This window comes from Fusarium verticillioides, chromosome 7 (genome assembly GCF_000149555.1).
Source record: "Fusarium verticillioides 7600 chromosome 7, whole genome shotgun sequence".
NCBI lineage: Eukaryota > Fungi > Ascomycota > Sordariomycetes > Hypocreales > Nectriaceae > Fusarium > Fusarium verticillioides.
In genome coordinates this window covers 1,337,598-1,355,988 of record NC_031681.1, presented here as the reverse complement: position 1 = coordinate 1,355,988, position 18,391 = coordinate 1,337,598, and the positions used below count along the sequence as shown (strand labels likewise).

At 47.5% G+C, this 18,391-nt stretch overlaps 4 protein-coding genes across 5 annotated transcripts; 3 read left to right on the top strand and 1 right to left on the bottom strand.

Annotated features, from left to right (window-relative positions):
* The first annotated feature begins 205 nt into the window (after nucleotides 1-205).
* On the top strand, nucleotides 206-3,967 carry FVEG_06971 (acyl-CoA-dependent ceramide synthase). 2 transcript variants are annotated; one of them, XM_018895446.1, is made up of 3 exons: nucleotides 206-662; nucleotides 789-1,442; nucleotides 1,549-3,967. In XM_018895446.1, the coding sequence occupies exons 2-3, from the start codon at nucleotides 1,191-1,193 to the stop codon at nucleotides 2,719-2,721; spliced, it is 1,425 nt and encodes a 474-aa protein (XP_018752695.1). In that variant the 5' UTR covers nucleotides 206-662; nucleotides 789-1,190; the 3' UTR covers nucleotides 2,722-3,967. The 2 variants fall into 2 exon arrangements, with proteins under 2 accessions (XP_018752695.1, XP_018752696.1); XM_018895447.1 differs by having other exon boundaries at nucleotides 789-3,967.
* A 677-nt stretch (nucleotides 3,968-4,644) lies between these two features.
* Nucleotides 4,645-9,343, bottom strand: FVEG_06970 (hypothetical protein). Its single transcript, XM_018895445.1, has 3 exons — nucleotides 8,332-9,343; nucleotides 6,043-8,255; nucleotides 4,645-5,991 (listed from the first exon to the last, which is right to left on the bottom strand). The coding sequence occupies exons 1-3, from the start codon at nucleotides 8,764-8,766 to the stop codon at nucleotides 5,610-5,612; spliced, it is 3,030 nt and encodes a 1,009-aa protein (XP_018752694.1). The 5' UTR covers nucleotides 8,767-9,343; the 3' UTR covers nucleotides 4,645-5,609.
* Nucleotides 9,118-9,646, top strand: FVEG_06969 (hypothetical protein; the record flags this gene model as incomplete). The annotated part of the gene is made up of 2 exons (XM_018895444.1): nucleotides 9,118-9,342; nucleotides 9,575-9,646. The coding sequence occupies 2 exons, from the start codon at nucleotides 9,118-9,120 to the stop codon at nucleotides 9,644-9,646; spliced, it is 297 nt and encodes a 98-aa protein (XP_018752693.1).
* Nucleotides 9,647-16,671: 7,025 nt separating this feature from the next.
* FVEG_06968 (hypothetical protein) lies at nucleotides 16,672-16,923 on the top strand (the record flags this gene model as incomplete). The annotated part of the gene is made up of 1 exon (XM_018895443.1): nucleotides 16,672-16,923. One exon carries the CDS (start codon nucleotides 16,672-16,674, stop codon nucleotides 16,921-16,923), a length of 252 nt encoding a protein of 83 aa, XP_018752692.1.
* Nucleotides 16,924-18,391: the final 1,468 nt, after the last annotated feature.

Below are 18,391 nucleotides of genomic sequence, written 5' to 3'. Positions count from 1 at the left end.
TCGCACGTTCCTTCACATGTTTACTTAGAGTATTACATTGGATCCAATTGTTTGTTAGTTAGCTACCTTAATGCCTAGGCACGGAGATTAATGAGAAAAAAATTGGATTGACTAACTGATTTTTTAGAGTTTGTATGGCTCCACAGTCATTATATGACGATGCATCAATGATCAAGCAGAATCTACGGAGTAACTAATCATGGTACATACATAATAATAACAATATCACAAGATTGTAAAGAATGATAATTACATATCTACTGTGCAACAATGGACTCCGCGGGTCGCCGAAACGCCACAAAAAACTCAGCTCTGTAGGCAATGAGATCCTGTGAGACCCTTGGACAATCTCAATTTTGGAGCCCGCGGAGCCAGGAGGCCCTTTTTGTTCTCCACATTGTGGGAAGTTGACTGCTTCTAGAGGGGCTGAGGAAGAATCTGAAGCCATGTGCGACAGGAAGAAACATACGAAAATCCGGGGGACAAACAGGTCCGTCTAAACTCTATTGCAACAAGCTTAAATATGAGTTTCATGTGTATTTATATAAAATAATACAAATATTCCAGTGGCATCCGCATAGCAGAAGTATCAAACAGCAAACGGTTACAGTTGCTTCAACGTTGAGATGATGGGCGGAATGGAGATGGAAGAACCAAGTACAGTAAGACCCCCCATAGTTCCCAATCTGACCAATCATCAGATCCCTTCCCGCCTGGGCTTACCCACCTACCTTTAAAATCTCCCCCTCCACTATCCACTAGCAACTCCCTCTAATACAACTTTCCAGCACGCGACGATCCCGCACAATCCGCGACGGACTCTTCTTCTGCCTCTGCTTCCCCCGTTTTCGTCTTTTATCTCTTCGTTGCATTGAAATACAGGACAAGAGCCGTTCAGGTTGAGCAAGAAACACGTTCCTTTTTCTTTCTTTCTTCTGTCCCTCTACAACGACTTGTCATTAGGTCTTTGCGACTTCCGTCCCTCCTAGACCGGCCTTGACCTATACGCGGACTCTGCGATAGAAAAACTCCACTTCAAGGCGTCGAACAAAATAGGGGTGCAACGTCTACAGTACCAGACTAGTCTACCACAGAAATTCTCGGCATCTAATATTTACAAACTTCGAAACTGGAATAATTCTTTCTTCTGAGGAAGCTCGCAGTCGCAGTACAACACCAAAGACCGAGACATGTCAGGCTCAGAACCCTTTCCGCTGCTCAACACGGCAAACGATCAGCTGCATCAGCGTCGTTCCGCAGACCAAGCAGGTTCCTACGTCAGCAGCAGCAACACCACAGCCACCCAAGACGCCATCAACAACGCTCGGAGGCGACGTAAGAGTAGTCTTTTGGGCGGCGAGATCAGAGGTGACACGGGTGCTCCAGCATTGGCTTCTAGTCGTGCCAGTCTCGAGGCCTCAGATAACCACTCCAATGGTCACGTACGTCACTTTTTCTTGTCTTCCCTGCTCTGCTCTGCTCTGCTCTGTTCGACAAGAACCGCCTGTGCATGCTGCTGTGCTGTGTACTGACACATTGATGGAACAGTCCGACGGCCGCAAGCGCCTCTCCAAACGACGCCGTGCTCGTGGCCTCATCGGCCGAGCCAAGCAGACCATGATCAAGCATACTTTCGTCCTCCCTGCCGTCCTCCTCGTCTTCTTCCTCGTTGGTTATGCCATCAACCCTACCGAGTCCAACCCTATCCACCACTTCATCTTCTTGTCGTACAAGCTCCCTCAAGATGACCCCAACGAGCCTGCGCAGTACGGAAAGGGGCGCTGGGATATCGCCTTTGTTGGTTTCTACACAATTGTCCTCTCATTCACTCGTGAATTCATCATGCAGGAGCTCCTGTCACCACTGGCCCGTTACTACAACCTCACCCGTGGTAAGAAGGCCCGTTTCATGGAGCAGGTCTACACTGCTCTCTACTTTGGCGTCCTTGGTCCCGCTGGTCTCTGGGTCATGAGCCACACTCCTGTGTGGTACTTCAATACCCATGGCATGTACGAGGGCTTCCCTCACCGAACTCATCTCGCACCAGTCAAGTTCTACTATCTGTTCGAGGCCGCGTACTGGGCTCAGCAGGCCATTGTGCTTCTCCTGGGTATGGAGAAGCCTCGCAAGGACTTCAAGGAGCTTGTCGGTCACCATGTTGTCACCCTCGGACTCATTGCCCTGAGCTACCGATTCCACTTCACCTACATTGGTCTGGCAGTCTACGTTACCCATGATATCAGCGACTTCTTCCTCGCTACGTCCAAGACGCTCAACTACATTGATTCTCCCCTTGTCGGACCTTATTTCGGAGTCTTCATGGTTGCTTGGATCTATCTGCGTCACTTCCTCAACTTGAAGATCATTTGGTCTCTTCTCACCGAATTCGAGACCGTTGGCCCCTTTGAGCTCAACTGGGAGACTCAGCAATACAAGTGCCGTATTGCACAGGTCATCACCTTCGCACTCCTCTCGTCCCTCCAGGCCTTGAACTTGTTCTGGCTCTTCTGTATTGCTCGAATTGCTTGGCGATTCCTCAGCCAGAATGATCTCCAGGATGATCGATCTGAGGATGAAGACGACGATGTCGAGGAAGAGGAAGAGATGCCTGCCTCTGCCCTCAAGGCCAATGGTAAGACAAACGGCAAGGCAAACGGCTTCGCCAACGGACATACCAATGGTCATGCCATCAGCAAGATCCCTGAAGATGCAAAGAACTAGATGAATTCGCACCTCAGGTTGGCATCTGAAACTAAATAATGGGAGGTAACTGCTAGAGGAAAGGACTTGGACCTACTTTGTTTGCCGGAAAGTATCGGAAAGACGAAGTGAGGGTTGGTGAGACGAATTAATGGATCAACATCATCTAATGACCACATCGAGCGAGGGATGCCACGAAACAGGCGCATAGCTGCATTTATTTCTCACTTTTCTTTTGAGGCCATGGAGGCAGCGGGATGGGAAATGGATGGTAATGGAGTTCAACTGGGAGTGGTTGGACCTCACTGTCGCTTTTGTATCAAACATGCCGGCGTTCCGAGGGAGTCCGAACTAAACGGACTAATTATCTGCTGTGTTGTGTTGCGGTGGTAGGTTGCCGAGTTGGACAACAGACAGCCATACATTCACATGCGTGTACATGCACGTACATGTTGGGCTTGTTGTGTCAACATTGGGAGCCAAGAGGGCTTCGTTCAAATGAGGCAGTCGATGTGTCTTTTGACGAACTCGTCGAGCCATCTTGGAAAAGGAGGGTCCCTCACTTATATGTGCAACAGTCTCGCTGGCCTCAAGTCACCCTACCGCATGCACGCACCTCTGCAGTACACCATCTCCCTCGGGCCATGTATTCATCAAGCACCTATATCTTGTTGTACAATCACGCTTGTCACTATCTATCTATACGAACACACTTAATAATACTACCACTTTGACGCTCGCTATCTCTACTCCCCAACCCGCGTGCTATTCGCACTCCTAGCCCTCTTCAGCTATTTTCGTGTTCATCGGTATGTGGTGAATAGGAGAATAGCTTACGTTTTTCAGCTGAAAGCCTCAATACGCGTCAACTTGACGCCTCTTCTGAATATGAGCCGGAGGCCCGATTACTAACTCGCCTCTCGTGTTGGAGGACATACGGAGTACATATAGCAGATCTCACTTCATTATGCGACGGACTCTATGGGTGGGGATATAGACTAACCCCAATTTTGCCTCTTATGGATACATACCTCTACCAGACCCTTAAAAACACCGCATCACGCTGGAGGCGCACGCGTAAGCCGATACGAGCGAGCTCCAATATCTGCCTCCATACGGTGAGAAAGGTCATGCATGGGAGATAAGTCAGAAATAAAACGTGTACCTATCATTCACCTGTCTAAGTCGTGGGTAACTTTGCTATGTCGCAGCCAGTCCACTTGAATTTCTTAACGTAGTAGCGAGACTCGAGATGGAGTCTGAGAGAGAATATCTGCACCATGCATGCATCCATGCACGTACCAGTATGCATGGGTATGCCCCCTTGCCTTGCCTTGTTCCGGCGGGAAGAATGGCAGTTTAAAGTGTACACATCCACTCGGGACAGGGCTTGTATGCACTGCGACATTGATACAACTTTATATGTGAACAGCGAGACCAGACATTATACGCACGCCGTACGCTCAGATATCAAGTAACCGGGCGGCGCAGCACATCATCACAGGATGAAGAATGTGCGGCATAGGCATGAGATTCGCGGAGGTTAGCCGCCGGGAGATAGCCATACGCCGCAGACATACAGAAGACAAGCAACGACTTAGAGTAACCGAGTCTCGGATGCCCCATACCATTTCCTAATGGCGTCAAAATATATTCCCTTTCAGGGGGGCCCAACAAGCGCCTCACCGTAGTAGCATCGACCCCTCGCCGTGGACCCGGATGCCGGGTCCGGGTCAAGTGGGGTCAATTCTACCAAGCACAGCCTCAATGTAACGGAACGGAGTACGGTCCGTAAAACTACGGCAACAACACATTTCCTCAAACGTTTGTTTACACGCTCGAAACGAGTTGAAACACGTCGTGGCAACTGTCTTGTCACACATATTCCGGCATACAACGACACGTGGAAATACCAAGGCGAATCACTAGATAACCAAGACAAGATTTAGAACACAAAGACTTCATTCGATTACTCGCCTGCTATGTATGCTATGCTATGCTATGCTAGTCCATACTTCAATATGCTTGACTCGGGTAAAATACCTTGCATTACATGCTTTGTTAGGCCCCGAAACAGACACGACTCAGCTTGTTATCTTGTGTCGAGCATGGTCCCTGCCTCCTCTTCCAGAGACTGCGGACCATCGAATGTAATATAGCAAGAGGTCATTATTTTCTCCTCATTCCAAGTAGCAACCAATCGCCCGCCGCCCCCTCCTTGAAAGGGCCAGTCGATTCACAACCGTTTCCCCCCGCATGAGCGGTCTGTTTGTCTAAAAGACCTAGAAGTCTCCTGTATAAAGACCTCGCATCCCTCAACCACTCATTTGCATCATCTTCTGAAGATGCCATATGTGCAATGTCGCATGCTGTGTTGAGAGCGTCGAGCCGGTCGTCGCAGATAAGAGAAATTCCGATCAATCCATATGCCCCCTATATTCGGCCTAAGCCATATCCCATTTCAAAAGCAAATCGTGATATCCGTAAACGCCTGCATATGTACCCTGCCATGACAATTACTGTGCTGTGTATAGCACGTTGCAACGCAAACATTTGACTGCATTACCCCCCTTTCCTATTGCCTTGATGATAAGGTTAAGAATATTCACTCGAGTGCCTTGATGCAGGCTGTTTCGAAACGATTAGTCGGACTCCGATGATCCGACACATTAAACACTAGAAGCAAAACGCCTCAACACCGATCCGATGTAATCTTGATGCCGAACCTATGGGTGAAACGTCGTAAGCGGAGATGGTGCTTCGTAAGCCAAGTAGATAGAATGGCAGCGTGGAAGAGTTGTGATGTGAATTAAGTTAGTCAATCCCCGATGGTGAAGATGTCACAGCGATTGACAGCAAGGTTGTGTATATTGGTGAGACACTGAGGTGCTGAAACGAGAAGCAATGGCTTACTTTCTCTCCATCGAGTGCTCCTCACTGTGGCTAGACTCTGCGTCTGAGCATGACGAAGATGAAGTGTGTGTATCATCCTCATGGCCTTGTGAGCCTGAGCCGGATATGCTTCCTGAGGAACCCAGGGCGTTATAACTGTCAATAGCGCCGTCTGAATTCCTTTTTGGTCCCATTTTAGCCTTACGAAGGGCCCTGGCAGCTTTCAGTTGCGCTTCACGAGCCACGTTCAGGGCTCGCTCGGCTCGTATTTGCTTCTCCCACATGGAGGCATATCGCCCCTTAGCGGCCAGGAGTTCTTCATGAGTCCCCTTCTCGACAATTGTTCCGGAGTTAAGAACAATGATTTGATCGGCATGTGTGATCGTAGATAGTCGATGTCTAAATTGACGTTAGCAAGAAAGCTGTGGAAAGTATGGAGCAGTTACATACGCGATGATGAGCAAAGTTCGACCCTGCCCAATGTTCCACACATTATCTTGAATCTCCTGCTCAGTATGGGAGTCTAGTGCTGATGTGGCCTCGTCCAGCATGATGATACGAGGGTCCTTGAGGATTGTTCGTGCGATGGCGACTCGCTGCTTTTCGCCACCGCTTAAACGGAGACCCCGCTCGCCGACCTGTGTGTTGTATTGATCTGGAAATGATAGGATACGATCATGAATGCTGGCAGCACGGCATGCTTCATAAACCTCTTCGTCTGTGGCGGAGGGTCTTGCATACTTCAGGTTGTACATCAAGGTCTCATTGAAAAGCGTTGTGTCCTGGGGAACGACGCCAATCTTCTCTCTGACTGAGTTGATGGTCAGATCCTTGACATTCTTCCCGTCCAACTCGATCGATCCTTCATCGCAGTCGTAGTAACGGAACATGTGGCGAAACAAGGTAGACTTGCCTCCACCTGACTCGCCCACAAACGCTGTGGTGGTGCCAGGCAGACATTCGAAGGAAATGTTGCGTAGCGCGGGTTTTCGTCGGTCATAGGAGAAGCTAACATTGTTCCAACGCACATGACCTTGGAAGTCCTTGTCCAGAGGGACAGCATGGGGCGTATCCACTACCGTTGGCTGGATCTTGAAAAGCTCAAGTAATCTCTCACCCGAGATCATCGCCTGCTGTACGGTCCGGTAAAAAGTACCAAAAAAGTTCAGGGGGCCCTGTAGTTGTGTCAAGTATGAGACTACCATGAACCAGTCGCCAGTGGTGCGACGATGCATACCCATGGCGACTTGCCAGCCACAGACCAAGGCAGCGATGATCCTACCGAGATTGAAAACAACGGTTTGGCAAATATTCATCATCATCATGCCCATCTGAACCTTGGCCTCAGCATTTTGAAACACTGCAACCTTGCCTTGGTATCGTCTGGACTCGAAATCCTCGGCGTTGAAGTATTTGACTGTTTCGTAACTAGAGATTGAGTCGTTCTTTACTGCTTCCTCTTCACGGTCGGCGTTGGTCATTTCACGACGCTGATCCGCTCGAGTGGAAGCCATCTTGATCGTCATGTAGAGATACCAACAAGTATCAACCAGGTTGATCTCAGCATACAGTGGGCCGTAATAATAATAGAAAACCGAGATTGCGAGGAAAAGATCGAAAAGCATTGGAAAAACCTGGAAGGTTACTTGCTCGAGAAATTGGTTAATGGAAGAGCCTTTGTTGAGTGCTGATAGGACCTCCCCAGTGCGCTTAGAGAGGTGGAAATCGAGACTCAGGGAGTGAACGTGGTTGAAAGCCGCTGTCGTTAGTCCCCGATACGAATATTGCGAGACGGGAATCCAAAGAATTGATCTCAACGATCCCAGGAGTCCCGATTGGCCTTGAAGGATCCACAAGACTCCCAGGATCACAAAGTCTTTCAATGGGAAGTTGTCCATTGAAAGGCGTTCGCCATTTTGAACATCTTTGATCACCTCCTCGAGATCATCTACCACTTGTTTGACTGCCATCGGAACAGCTACGTTGACCAAACGCTGTAGCATCACCAAGATGAAACAGATGAGAACGTTTATCTGAAGTCTGACAGAGTCCTTGGGCCAGAGGTAAGGGAAGAAAAGCGAGTACCCCTTAAGATACTCCCACCACGTCTTGTGTGGTAGTTTCTCGGGTCGATAAAAGGCAGCGGGTTCTTCCTTTTTAGGGAAGCTCGGTGTCTTGTGTGCATTTGACATCGTTCTACCGCGACCACGGCGACCATTGGTATCACGACCATTAGGAATCTGGCCATTGACCGCCTGACCATTAGTATCATACGACCGGCGGTTTCCGTTCAGTAGTGGTGTTGACTCGGCTGGGTTGGCTTCCTCGGCTTTCTTCTCGTCAGTGTCGCGAGCTTTGCGAATCCACGCCGAGCTAAAGACTCCGATCAAGGCAAGTAGATGGAGTATTCGAACGAAGTAGAGGACGAGGTCGATCTTCGTCCAGTAATCTACACAGTTTCCTTCCTTGTCTGAGCCGTTGTTTTTAACAGAACGGAAGAAGTGGCAATCGGAAGCCGCGACTGCAGTTGTAGAAAACATGATGATCTCGCCAATGAAGCCCAAAATCCAGATAATGAAGTGAACAATATTAGGACCCTTGCGCCAATCAAAAAGCGAGATGAGGATATAAAGATAGAAGAAAAGGGATCCGGTAACGTGGACCTATGCCAAACAATGTCAGTTGCAGTTACGATAACTCTCTCGAGGCACTTTGAGGGGGGTAAGGTATTTCACATACAACACTCCATTCGCCAGCCCATGGCAACCCCTCGTTGGACCATTGGTAAGGGTCTTCGTACCAGAAAGCATGATAGAACATGAATCCGGCGCTGCCCACATAGGTCATGAAGACAACAAAGGTGAGGTAACGAAAAACATTTTTTGCGGTACGGCCAAAACCCGGGCCGATCTTGCGGTCACCATCGCCTCGGGCTCGCTTCCTCTTGGTTATGGGCAATGGCTTGCCTCCGGGTCCTTTGACTGTAGGCTGGACCAGGTCTTCTTGCTTCTTGGAGTTCACGACGCTGTACCAAGCGGCGCAGGATATGAATGCTGTAAGTAGGATGAGGGCGTAGAGGTATTGCGTTTTGCGCAAGATATAATCGGCTAAAGGTATATCATCACGGCCTGCACCGCGGAGGGGAATGATCGCGGTGTCGTCGGTGGCAGCCATGATGGCGGACTAGAATAGTTGTGAGCGTCGTTCGGTGTCAAAGAGCGGCAAGCTCATATGTGAACTATTGGAATCCGAGAAATAGGACGACGTCGATAGAGGAAGGGAAAGGCCTTCACCGCGGACAAAGCATCGCCCTGCCCGTGGCAATTGACGGGACAGAGGGGCCGATAAACGAGTGAGTGGCGGGGAGACTGCGGAAGACGCACGAGTTGAAGATGTTGAAGGGTTAAAAGAAAGACTCGAGACTCGAAAGACGAGTGCGGTCTAAGTCTTGTCCTTGTCCTGCTTGCTTTGCGTTGAGCCGAACCTACGACTCAAGCAGGTGCCACTACCAGTGCAGGTGCAAGTATGTACAAGCGCAAATGCAAGTGCAGGGTGCAGGGGGGGAAGGTGCAAGGTGCCGGGGGCAGGATGCCGGAAGCCAGGTGCCAGGTGCAGCAGGGCAGGTGCCCACCTATGCAGATTTTGGGCAAGCGCAACTCCGAAGAGCATCCATTCGCTCGCAGCGCCAGTCCAGGACAAGCAACCGGTGATGGATGGAAATGGGTGTTGGAGTACCCCGGTTTCCGCAGGGTGTGCACTCTAATACTGAGGTGCAGCACAAACTAACAGCACCTCAAATCTGAAGCAAGCAATCCAACGCTTTGAACAGTATTGGATGATGGAATGGGTGAGTGAGCGAGTGCGTGCGTGGATGTAGTGAGCGCAGGGCGACACCATCACATCAGCTCAGCTCAGTAGGGATGGATGATAGATGCCCTTTTCAGCGCACCTAACAGGTACCTAAGCCCTTCCATCCCTCCAGCTAGGTAACTACGACATCGGTCGTCAATTGCCCCTCTATCAGGTCCCAGCACCAGCCAAGCCCAGCTTTTAGCAACACGGAAACCAGCCAGTGGAAGGCAGTGAAAGCCAGGTGCCAGCAGCAGTGCGTATTCAGGCCTTTTGCTTCAGTGTTTGGGGTCCTTTGGTGGGGCAGCTGACTTGGGTAAGTGGCGAAAGCCACCCCGAAGATTGCCCTCCCGTCGATGCTCTCTTCTTGGCCCGTTGAATGAATGATTGAGATTGAGAGGTGCTGAAGGTACGGAAAAAGAGTAGTGAATAACGGGTACGCACCTACTGGGTCAATCACAAGCACTGCGCAGTGAACCAGCTTGAATTTGAATTTGAATTCGCTGTCGTAATTCAAAGGGTCCAAGGGTCCCTCTACGCTTGGTACCTAGGTAGGTACCTAGTCAGAGTCCGTATATTTCTTGTTTTATAAGATAGATAGATAGTATCAAGACTGGGAGATTCCCTGTTGGGTTGTATTTGCTCAAACAACTAACTGTGCGATATCAATTCGTTTTAAAATACTCGTTACTGTGACAGTTCTGTTATGAACTGTATTGTAGTTATTTCCAGTTTAATATTGTTTTCCAGATTGGATTGGATTGCGCGGGCGCCGCCGGTGGGCGTTGCTGGATCGTTGCTAGATCGTTTGTGGCTCGATCGATAACTCGCTTGTCGCTGCTGGCTTTCACTAATTCTAGACCTTGGGAATGGAAACTGGGAGTGGGTTTTGCTATACAAGAAGCAGCTCACATCATATTCGATGACTACAACATCGGCTCAGTAGGCCTCCTGGCCCATCTTGCTCCTCTTATTCCTGTTCTCGTGCTTCCCTTTCACTATCAACTTGTACTCAACCACAAGCAACGCCTCTCTTCTAGGCCCTCTGAGCCTCCCGGCGTTCTCCTAGAGGTGGGTACACGCCTCAGGCCTGGGACACTCTGTGGTCCGGCGACACGCCTCTAGCCTCTAGCACACGCCTCTCTCGACTTGGCACGCTCCCACACACACACACACACACACACACACACACACGCCTTCAACAGTGTACCCAGAAGCAGCTAGGGTAGGTACTTAGGGTGGAGCGTCCCTTTTGGTGGGGAGTCTTGGGAAGAGGGTCCTCTTTGAGTCCTTTCTGGGGGGCCGCGGTTCTTGGCTTGGTCCACGCTTTTATCCTCACGTCGTTCTTGTCTTTGGGTCTGTTGTCGACCAGGAATTTGATGGGTCTCTGCCGGGTTTATCTGAGTGACGGAAACTTGAGTTCAATGCTTGTCTCTTTGGCCTGGCAGGGTCTGTGTGTTGTTCTATGCCAAGAGTGTGAATCACGATGAAAGAATGGTAAAGACGATAGATGGATGATCCGCAGACTCGGCGCTTTGGGCATTGACAGACCTGACCTGATAGCTTATAACGCTGGTGCCGCGGGAGCAGTAGGGATCGAAACGAATGGCAAACTCAGCATATAGAGAGACAGCGTTATTATTAGGACGCGACTCGGGCGTCTAACAATCGATATCTGTCTATTATTATACATTACATGTACGTATGTACTGCAAAACACATGCACCGACTGGCTAAATTGTTGTTTTGCGTGGGTCAATCATGAAGCTCGACCTCGAATGGCACGACATGTGCCTGTTGATGATTGCGTGTAAAGCACACAACTAACTAACAGCAAATAAAGCTTGTCATCCATTGACACTGCAAGGGATGGATATCATTCTCTGTTCTTTTTTAGGGAAACGGGTCCAATACAACATTCACTTCTCCTACGACCTACACCTTGTCTAGTATGGTTCCGCTTCAGGTGAGATCGGGGATTGTTTGACCAACGGCCAGGTTCCCCCAGATGGCAGGTCAAGGTTAATCAATAAGAATAGAAGTCATGCAATGACAGGGAAATTGGAATTCATCATCATCAAGACCCATCGTCGGGTGTTTTGTTGGCAGCACGGCTGTTCTGCGAATAACGAACTGAGAGGCCAAGCAAGCAAAGTGATCAGATATACCAAAATAGTCATGGTGGATGGTCAGCCAAAATACTCTATTTCAATTTGACTTCCCCTATTGGTTTAAGGGGCATCGTGATAGCGCACCACCTCAGCCTTGAAGATGTCCCAATTTAGACTGTGTGTAAACAAAGTAAAGACCAGACCTATTCAATCCAGTCCAGCCAACCCATCCCGTCTCAACCCTCCCTGTTCCCGAGTAAAGTTTCGATAATCCGTTGCACTGACCGGACGGAACGCCGCCCAGCGGCTGATGGTGTTGGTTTGTGCGCTTCGGTAGACTACATACAGTAGTCATCCGCTTTATTGTATCATGGGCTCAATCAATTGTTGCCTTTTGGTGCACAATGAAATGGCTATGCAGTCCAATGACAAACCAAGGAAACGAATCCGCATGGGACGGGCTATGTTGATTTGTGAAAGCAAACCAGGAATTCAGAGGACTTGCATGGCTAGTCGTCTAATCGGTTTGATTGAGCGGTGTGTATGTCTCCGTCTTTGTGTCAATAATCATGAATTTCTTTCTCTTCCTAGTGACCCGATGCCTGCTTCTCATTGCTTCATGAAATTCATACATGTCTCCTCAGCGATCACATCTGGAACATTTGGTGTGAACTGTCATGCCGTGTAAGTGGTCACGTTGGCTAAGACGATGGCGATAGTGATGATGTAAGTGAGGACCATGACTTCCATGTTCCGTGCCTTAGCTCAGTGTAATGGTTGCACAGGAACATGTACCCCGTACTGTACCTCCAACACAACCTGCGATTTCGATTGCTTCGTTCCAAAGAAGAAGAAGCTGTTAGAGACCACTCCACGCAGGTCGAATGAAGATCACGTATCGTGCCTGGCAGGGCTTGTAGGCTGCGGGTACGGTATCAAGAGGCTTGCCTTGGCGTCATTACTATAACCCTGGCAATTCCTTCTTTGAGTTCAGTTCATCGAAGTTTCTACTCCAATCTGATCTATCGAGTACAGTACAACCTTCATGTTAAGTGCCTCAGTTCTCTATGCTGAAAACTGACTGGCCAAGGCTTTACTCCATCCCGTGCCCAGCAGTCCTCCACCATCTTCGATCCCGACCGCCAGATCCCAGCCTTCACCTTGTCTAGGTATAGATGTGTGTACCTAGATCTGAGCTCCTGACGTAGTTTGCTCTGCCCTGCCTAACCCCCTTTCCACATCCACAGCACCACCTCTACTCCGCCATCGTCATCCGAGTCAAGTCATATGGGAGACCGAGTCAGGAGGACGTTTCTCGGCCAGCAACGGGGGAAAGGAGCGGAGAGATCTGGCCGGGCAGATCATCACTGTTGAGTCTTGGCTTGAGAAGTCATGATGGCGTTCTTATTCCCGAGACAAGAATTGCTGAAAAGCCGGGGTCAAAGAGGAGGGGTGGGCTGCTCTCCCGCCAGAAAAAGAAAAGTGACAGCCCTCCTTCACCGGCGGGCAGGTCGCACATACTGTGTTGTCGTGTCGTGTCACAAACTTTTAGGCTGCAGATGATTGTCTTTGATCTTTCCCTTATTGCGCCAGCTACAGTAGTTTCCTGCATGTAGGTATGCGAGTTGACGCAGGTCCCTGAGGAGAGGAAAGAGAAAACTGAGCAGCAATTGGCGAATGAGCTTTGGCTGTGCCATCTGCCATTGACTACCTATAGGTACCTATCTTCTCCGTTCCATCCATTGTACACAAGTCCTAGAATACTCAGGGATCTGTTGGGTTAGTGTCAAGGCGAGGGGCGGCGCTGAGCAGCGATGCGATACGATATCATGCAGCGAGCGATGCACGGTGAAACAGGTTCTCAGGTATTTGCGATGTACTGTATGTGATAAGTATTTACAGTGAGTGTACCAGCTTCCACAGAACGAGCATCTGCGCAAAAGCCCCCATTGTTGGCTCTGTACTACACCAGAAACTGTATCAACATTACCAACCTTGGAGCTGATAGTCCCCTCTTTGCTCTCTAGATCGATCGTTGTTGCGTTGGTGGGAAAGCATTGGCTGCAGACTGCAGTGGGTCTGTCGAATTCCGTGCTGCTGCCAGATGTCGGATTCGCAAGGTGAGTGATAAGGTGAGATTCAGGTCAAGGAAGAGTGCAGTCCCTGGTGTGCAAGCTAAGATTGGCGATGCAGCATCCGATTCTGGAAAACTGACAAAGATGAGTGGGCGGCTAAAATGGTCAATTATTCAACTGATCAATTAATTTTTGCTGACATCCAATCCAGTAGCGGATGCACTGTAACTATTCACTGATGGTTTTGCTTTTGCTTACAAGGGTGATCCGTGTCTCCATACCTTCTCGATGGCGTCTCAAGTCTTTCTGTTTTCTCTCCCCACCATTTTGTGCCCAGGTGTCACCACCAAGGACTCATGATGCTTGACGCTCCTCCACTTTGAATATGTGCTGACTCCACAGAGGCTGCTATTGTTGTCCTGAGGCCTGTTAGCTCGACCCTCTTTCTTACAACTGCCGGTGAGCTGTATGTATTGGATAGCTGTCGTAACGCGTCACGACTTACAAGTCGACTAAGTCCATGGTAAGGTAGTTTGTATCGTACAAACATCGCTTCTATTGTCTCTGCCAGACTTGGAGAGCATTATCTGCAATGTGAACTCTTCATGTGTTTATAATTACTACCTCGGCAACTGAAGAGCCATAACCCCAACATCTACTAATACCGAACAACAGGCCCGAGCTAATTAGCAGCATTATATACCTTACTAGCGAATGCTTGGCTACAAAGAAAAGGATTCCATTGATCAATCTATTTTATCCACCATGAGGGTTTAATGTTCGGTATCCAATATGAATGACTGCACTGGGTCGCGGTCCGCGCTAGGATGGAGCTGTGATTTGATCTTCATGAGTCCCAAATGAGATCTGCAAGTGCCTTTTTGACTGGAACACTCTCGGTGAAGAAGCAGAAATTTTCGGTCGTGTTGTTTGTCTCTTCACCGTCAATAGCTACAACGCTACCTCTGCTTCATCATGAGATGATTAGCAACTTTTCTCTTTCACCGCTTGCGCTCCTGCATAAGTGTCTGCAGGTAATTGGGCCCGTTGTTCAAATCAAATTTGGTATATATTGTCGTGCACAGCTCATGCCAGTCATCAAGACACACCTGTGGTCTCTACAACATTCACTTGAATAGCTTCGCGTCAAGTTATCCGATTGATGCAATACCCCGGCGTCTGGCCGCCAGCCAAGCATGGGTGTCTAAGCCTTTGACAGGTCAGTTCATCTTGATTAAGCATGGGAGCCACGAGAACAGTCAGCTTGTGAGACATGGGCCGCCGTACGGAGTACAATCCCGGTCTTTGTCACTAAAATTCCAGACCCTTTGTCTTGTACAGGATAGTGTCCTCGATGAGGTGGAAGAGTCGAGGACAGTAGAGTAGACAAAAGACGCCTGTCTGTGCCTCTTGTCCAACAGCCATCTGTAATCTGTACTGCACCTATTCCGCCAATCCTCTCAGGGGTCCAGTCCCCCTAGTATTCATTTTATGGATCACCACCATCACCGGTGCCGCCGTCAAAGCGGGACCTTTACTGGTTACGGTACGGAAGCTCAATTCAACTCAGGTAACTTATGGGCAAACTCGTAAAGGTGCAGAAATGAGCTGACGGGTAAAAAGAAAGCAAAGGAGAAAACAAAGGCAGGCCACGTGAAAAGATAATAGCGGAATCTAAGTTATGGAATGTTAAGCCCGCATCACCTGTTGTACTTGCTGTTGCGGTATCCCAGGTCACGGTCCCGCGAGCCATAGCATGAAATGGGAATGACTGGTTGAAGACTGCGTGACCCGGTCAGACTAAGAGGACAAGCGGATGGCCGCCCCTCTCCGCCCTTTACTGATTACGACTGGTAGCCAAGCACCAAGGCTCAAAGAGCCGCTCCGTCACGATCCTAGTGTTGGTTTTAGTGAGCCATGGCAATGGCATGGCAGCTTGCACTTGAGCCCAGCTTGGAAGAAATTCGAAGCCAAGCCAAATTGGCACAACCCTCCATTGCTAACTGATCAGTAACGTTCGGTGCTCTAAACATGGAAAACGGTATGGATTGGCATCCAGTTCTGTTCGCCAGAGCCAAAGATCATGAAAATGTCTGACTATAGGTACCTTGAGTGTGATAATGACCCCACCTCCACAATCGATACCGCTCTTCTCGGTGTAAGTGAGGACACCTCCAGAGAGACAAACACTCCAATACCGCTGCTGAATGTGAGAATCAACATTCTAAAAGAGGCAAACATGCACATTCGCCTCACTCCGACCAATTCAAGTCTCACCCTTTTCTTCGGGTCCTGTAGCTTAATCAAAGTGGTGTTAGTAGTAGGTCGGTATGTTGTTGTGGGCAGTGGGTGGTGTCATATCTGCAGACGACTGCATCTAGTCGAAGGGGCTTGGGCCGGGTCGAGATCTAGCAAATCCATGCCTTTTTTATTTCCATCTTGTAACAAATTCACCCCGATAGTATATTGCTTGGCATCCGCACCCAGGTACGTGTTACGCCATGGGCTATCTGGGGAAGCGAGAAGTGAGGCCATTCAGGCCATTCAGATCAAGTCAGACTTGCTGATGTGATGTGATGTGATGTGATCAAGGTAATACGAGGTGCTACAGAGCAATATGAGATATGAGCTACGGGATGCCATACATAATGTATGTATTATGTATGCATAGGTACGTAGGTGAGTATGCGTATGTATGTATGCCCCGAAGTGAAACTTGAAGGTTGCTAGCATAGAGCTCTTGCATCCAATACTTGCCTATAGTAGGTTGTACGCATACTACCCAGAGATGAACAGATATCTCACGCAGCAAAATACTGGGGTATCTTGTTCATTCAGGCAGCCTGCATCAGTCTGCACAACTCAAAACAAGGCGGGCATAGTCAGCGAGTGCCTAATTGACTCAGATGCATATATTGATTTCAAGGATATCCTTTCTAACGGCGCCTTCTTAACTCGCCACCTCCCACCAGAAAGATATCGAGACTCGATACGATTCGATATGAGCATTCCCTTCGCTTACCTAACCTCCCTTCACCTACATTATGAGATGTCGCCAGCCGCCGGCTGCAACTCCCAGAGTCTTTGAGGCCAACTGTTGCTGTTTCTATCTCTGCTGTGCCTTCCTTCCTTCCTTTATTGTACTGCGCTGTACCGCACTACATTCCCGTTTCCTGCGCTGCCCTGTACCTTCCTTGTCAACACTTTCAAAACCTGATAGCATGGGCAAGGAAAGATTCAGCAAAAATGGAAGGACGAGGCGGTGGGGATTGCCTACCGAATACTTACATACCTGAGAAACATCAATGCCTTGCCTTCCCTTACCTACTAAGGTACAGCCCGGCAGATTGGATTGGATGGGATACCTATCTCGGTACCTTCTTCAGCTTCCCTCCACAACTTCACACCTTGCCGGCTTCATGGAGATTTCCATTGCTTGTCTGACAACTCACCTCTCACAACTTCCGCGGCTGGCTCAGGATGCCTGATCCATGATCTTCTGTGCCATATCACTAGCTGCACACTTGTCTAGTGTGCCGTAACTCGCAAGCAAAGGACCCAGGTAAGAAGAGCCGTTTACACTCGTCAAAACATACCTATCATACCGATCTTTATTCGGTTCCCAAGTGGTGATGCATCATTCGTTCAGCTCTTAGGCTTGAGTCCTACACAAACTCCACTGTCCGGCATGAGTAGCTTCGAAGGCTCTTCTCTTCTCTCGTCTATCTCGTTTCCTCTATATTGTTTCCGCGTGACATGCCTTTCTTTGCTTATTGCTTCAAGACCCCGGATTCACTCATCGTATTGGTCGCTGATCTACCATAACGTCAGATACAGGGAAACCGGCCACCCCCAGAAACCGGCCACCCTGCACTAACAGATAATGAAAATAAAATATTTAATAACTTTCTTTATATAACTTAAAATAAAAAAAAGTAAAGATTTTTTATATATTAATAATATAATACTATATATAAATAATTTTACTTTCTATTTATAGTAGATAGTTATTATATAATATAAGTTTTAGGCTTTTTATTACTTATAATAGCTATAAAAAAATACTATAAAATTATATTACTTTTTAAAATAATATTAATAAGTTTTTAAAATAATATTTAAAAAACTATATATAAATATATATATTATTTTAAAAATTAATTATTAAATAAGAAAAATAGTTATTTATATAAGTTAAGCTTTATAAGCTAGCTTATTACTTTAAAATAATATAATAAAAAATAATTTTAATTTTACTAAGCTTTATTAATATTAATAATAATAAATAAACTTACTATTAAAACTAAAAGCTAAATTATTATATATATATTAAATATTATATAATATATATTAAATAAAGTTATAATTAAAAACTTTATACTTTTAGTAATAATAATCTTAAAAGTAGATTTTAATAACTATTTTAATAGATTTTATATAAAAGGTTTTAATTAGTTAAGGTTTTCTTAGTAAATACTAGTAATTCCTTAACATTTTAAGCTCTATATATTAAAATAGCTATAATTTCTTATATAAGCTTAATATAATTATATAGTATTTTTTTAATAGTATATAAGCTATTTAACTATAAATATAAAATTAGAAAAAAATTAAATTAGTAATCTATAATATCTTATTAATATTTAAAAATATTATATTTTCTTAGCTTATAGTAGAGGAAAGTGGCCGGTTTCTGGGGGTGGCCGGTTTCCCTGTATCCGACGTTACTCACCTCGCAGTCATCATGGCAGGTTAGGTTAACCT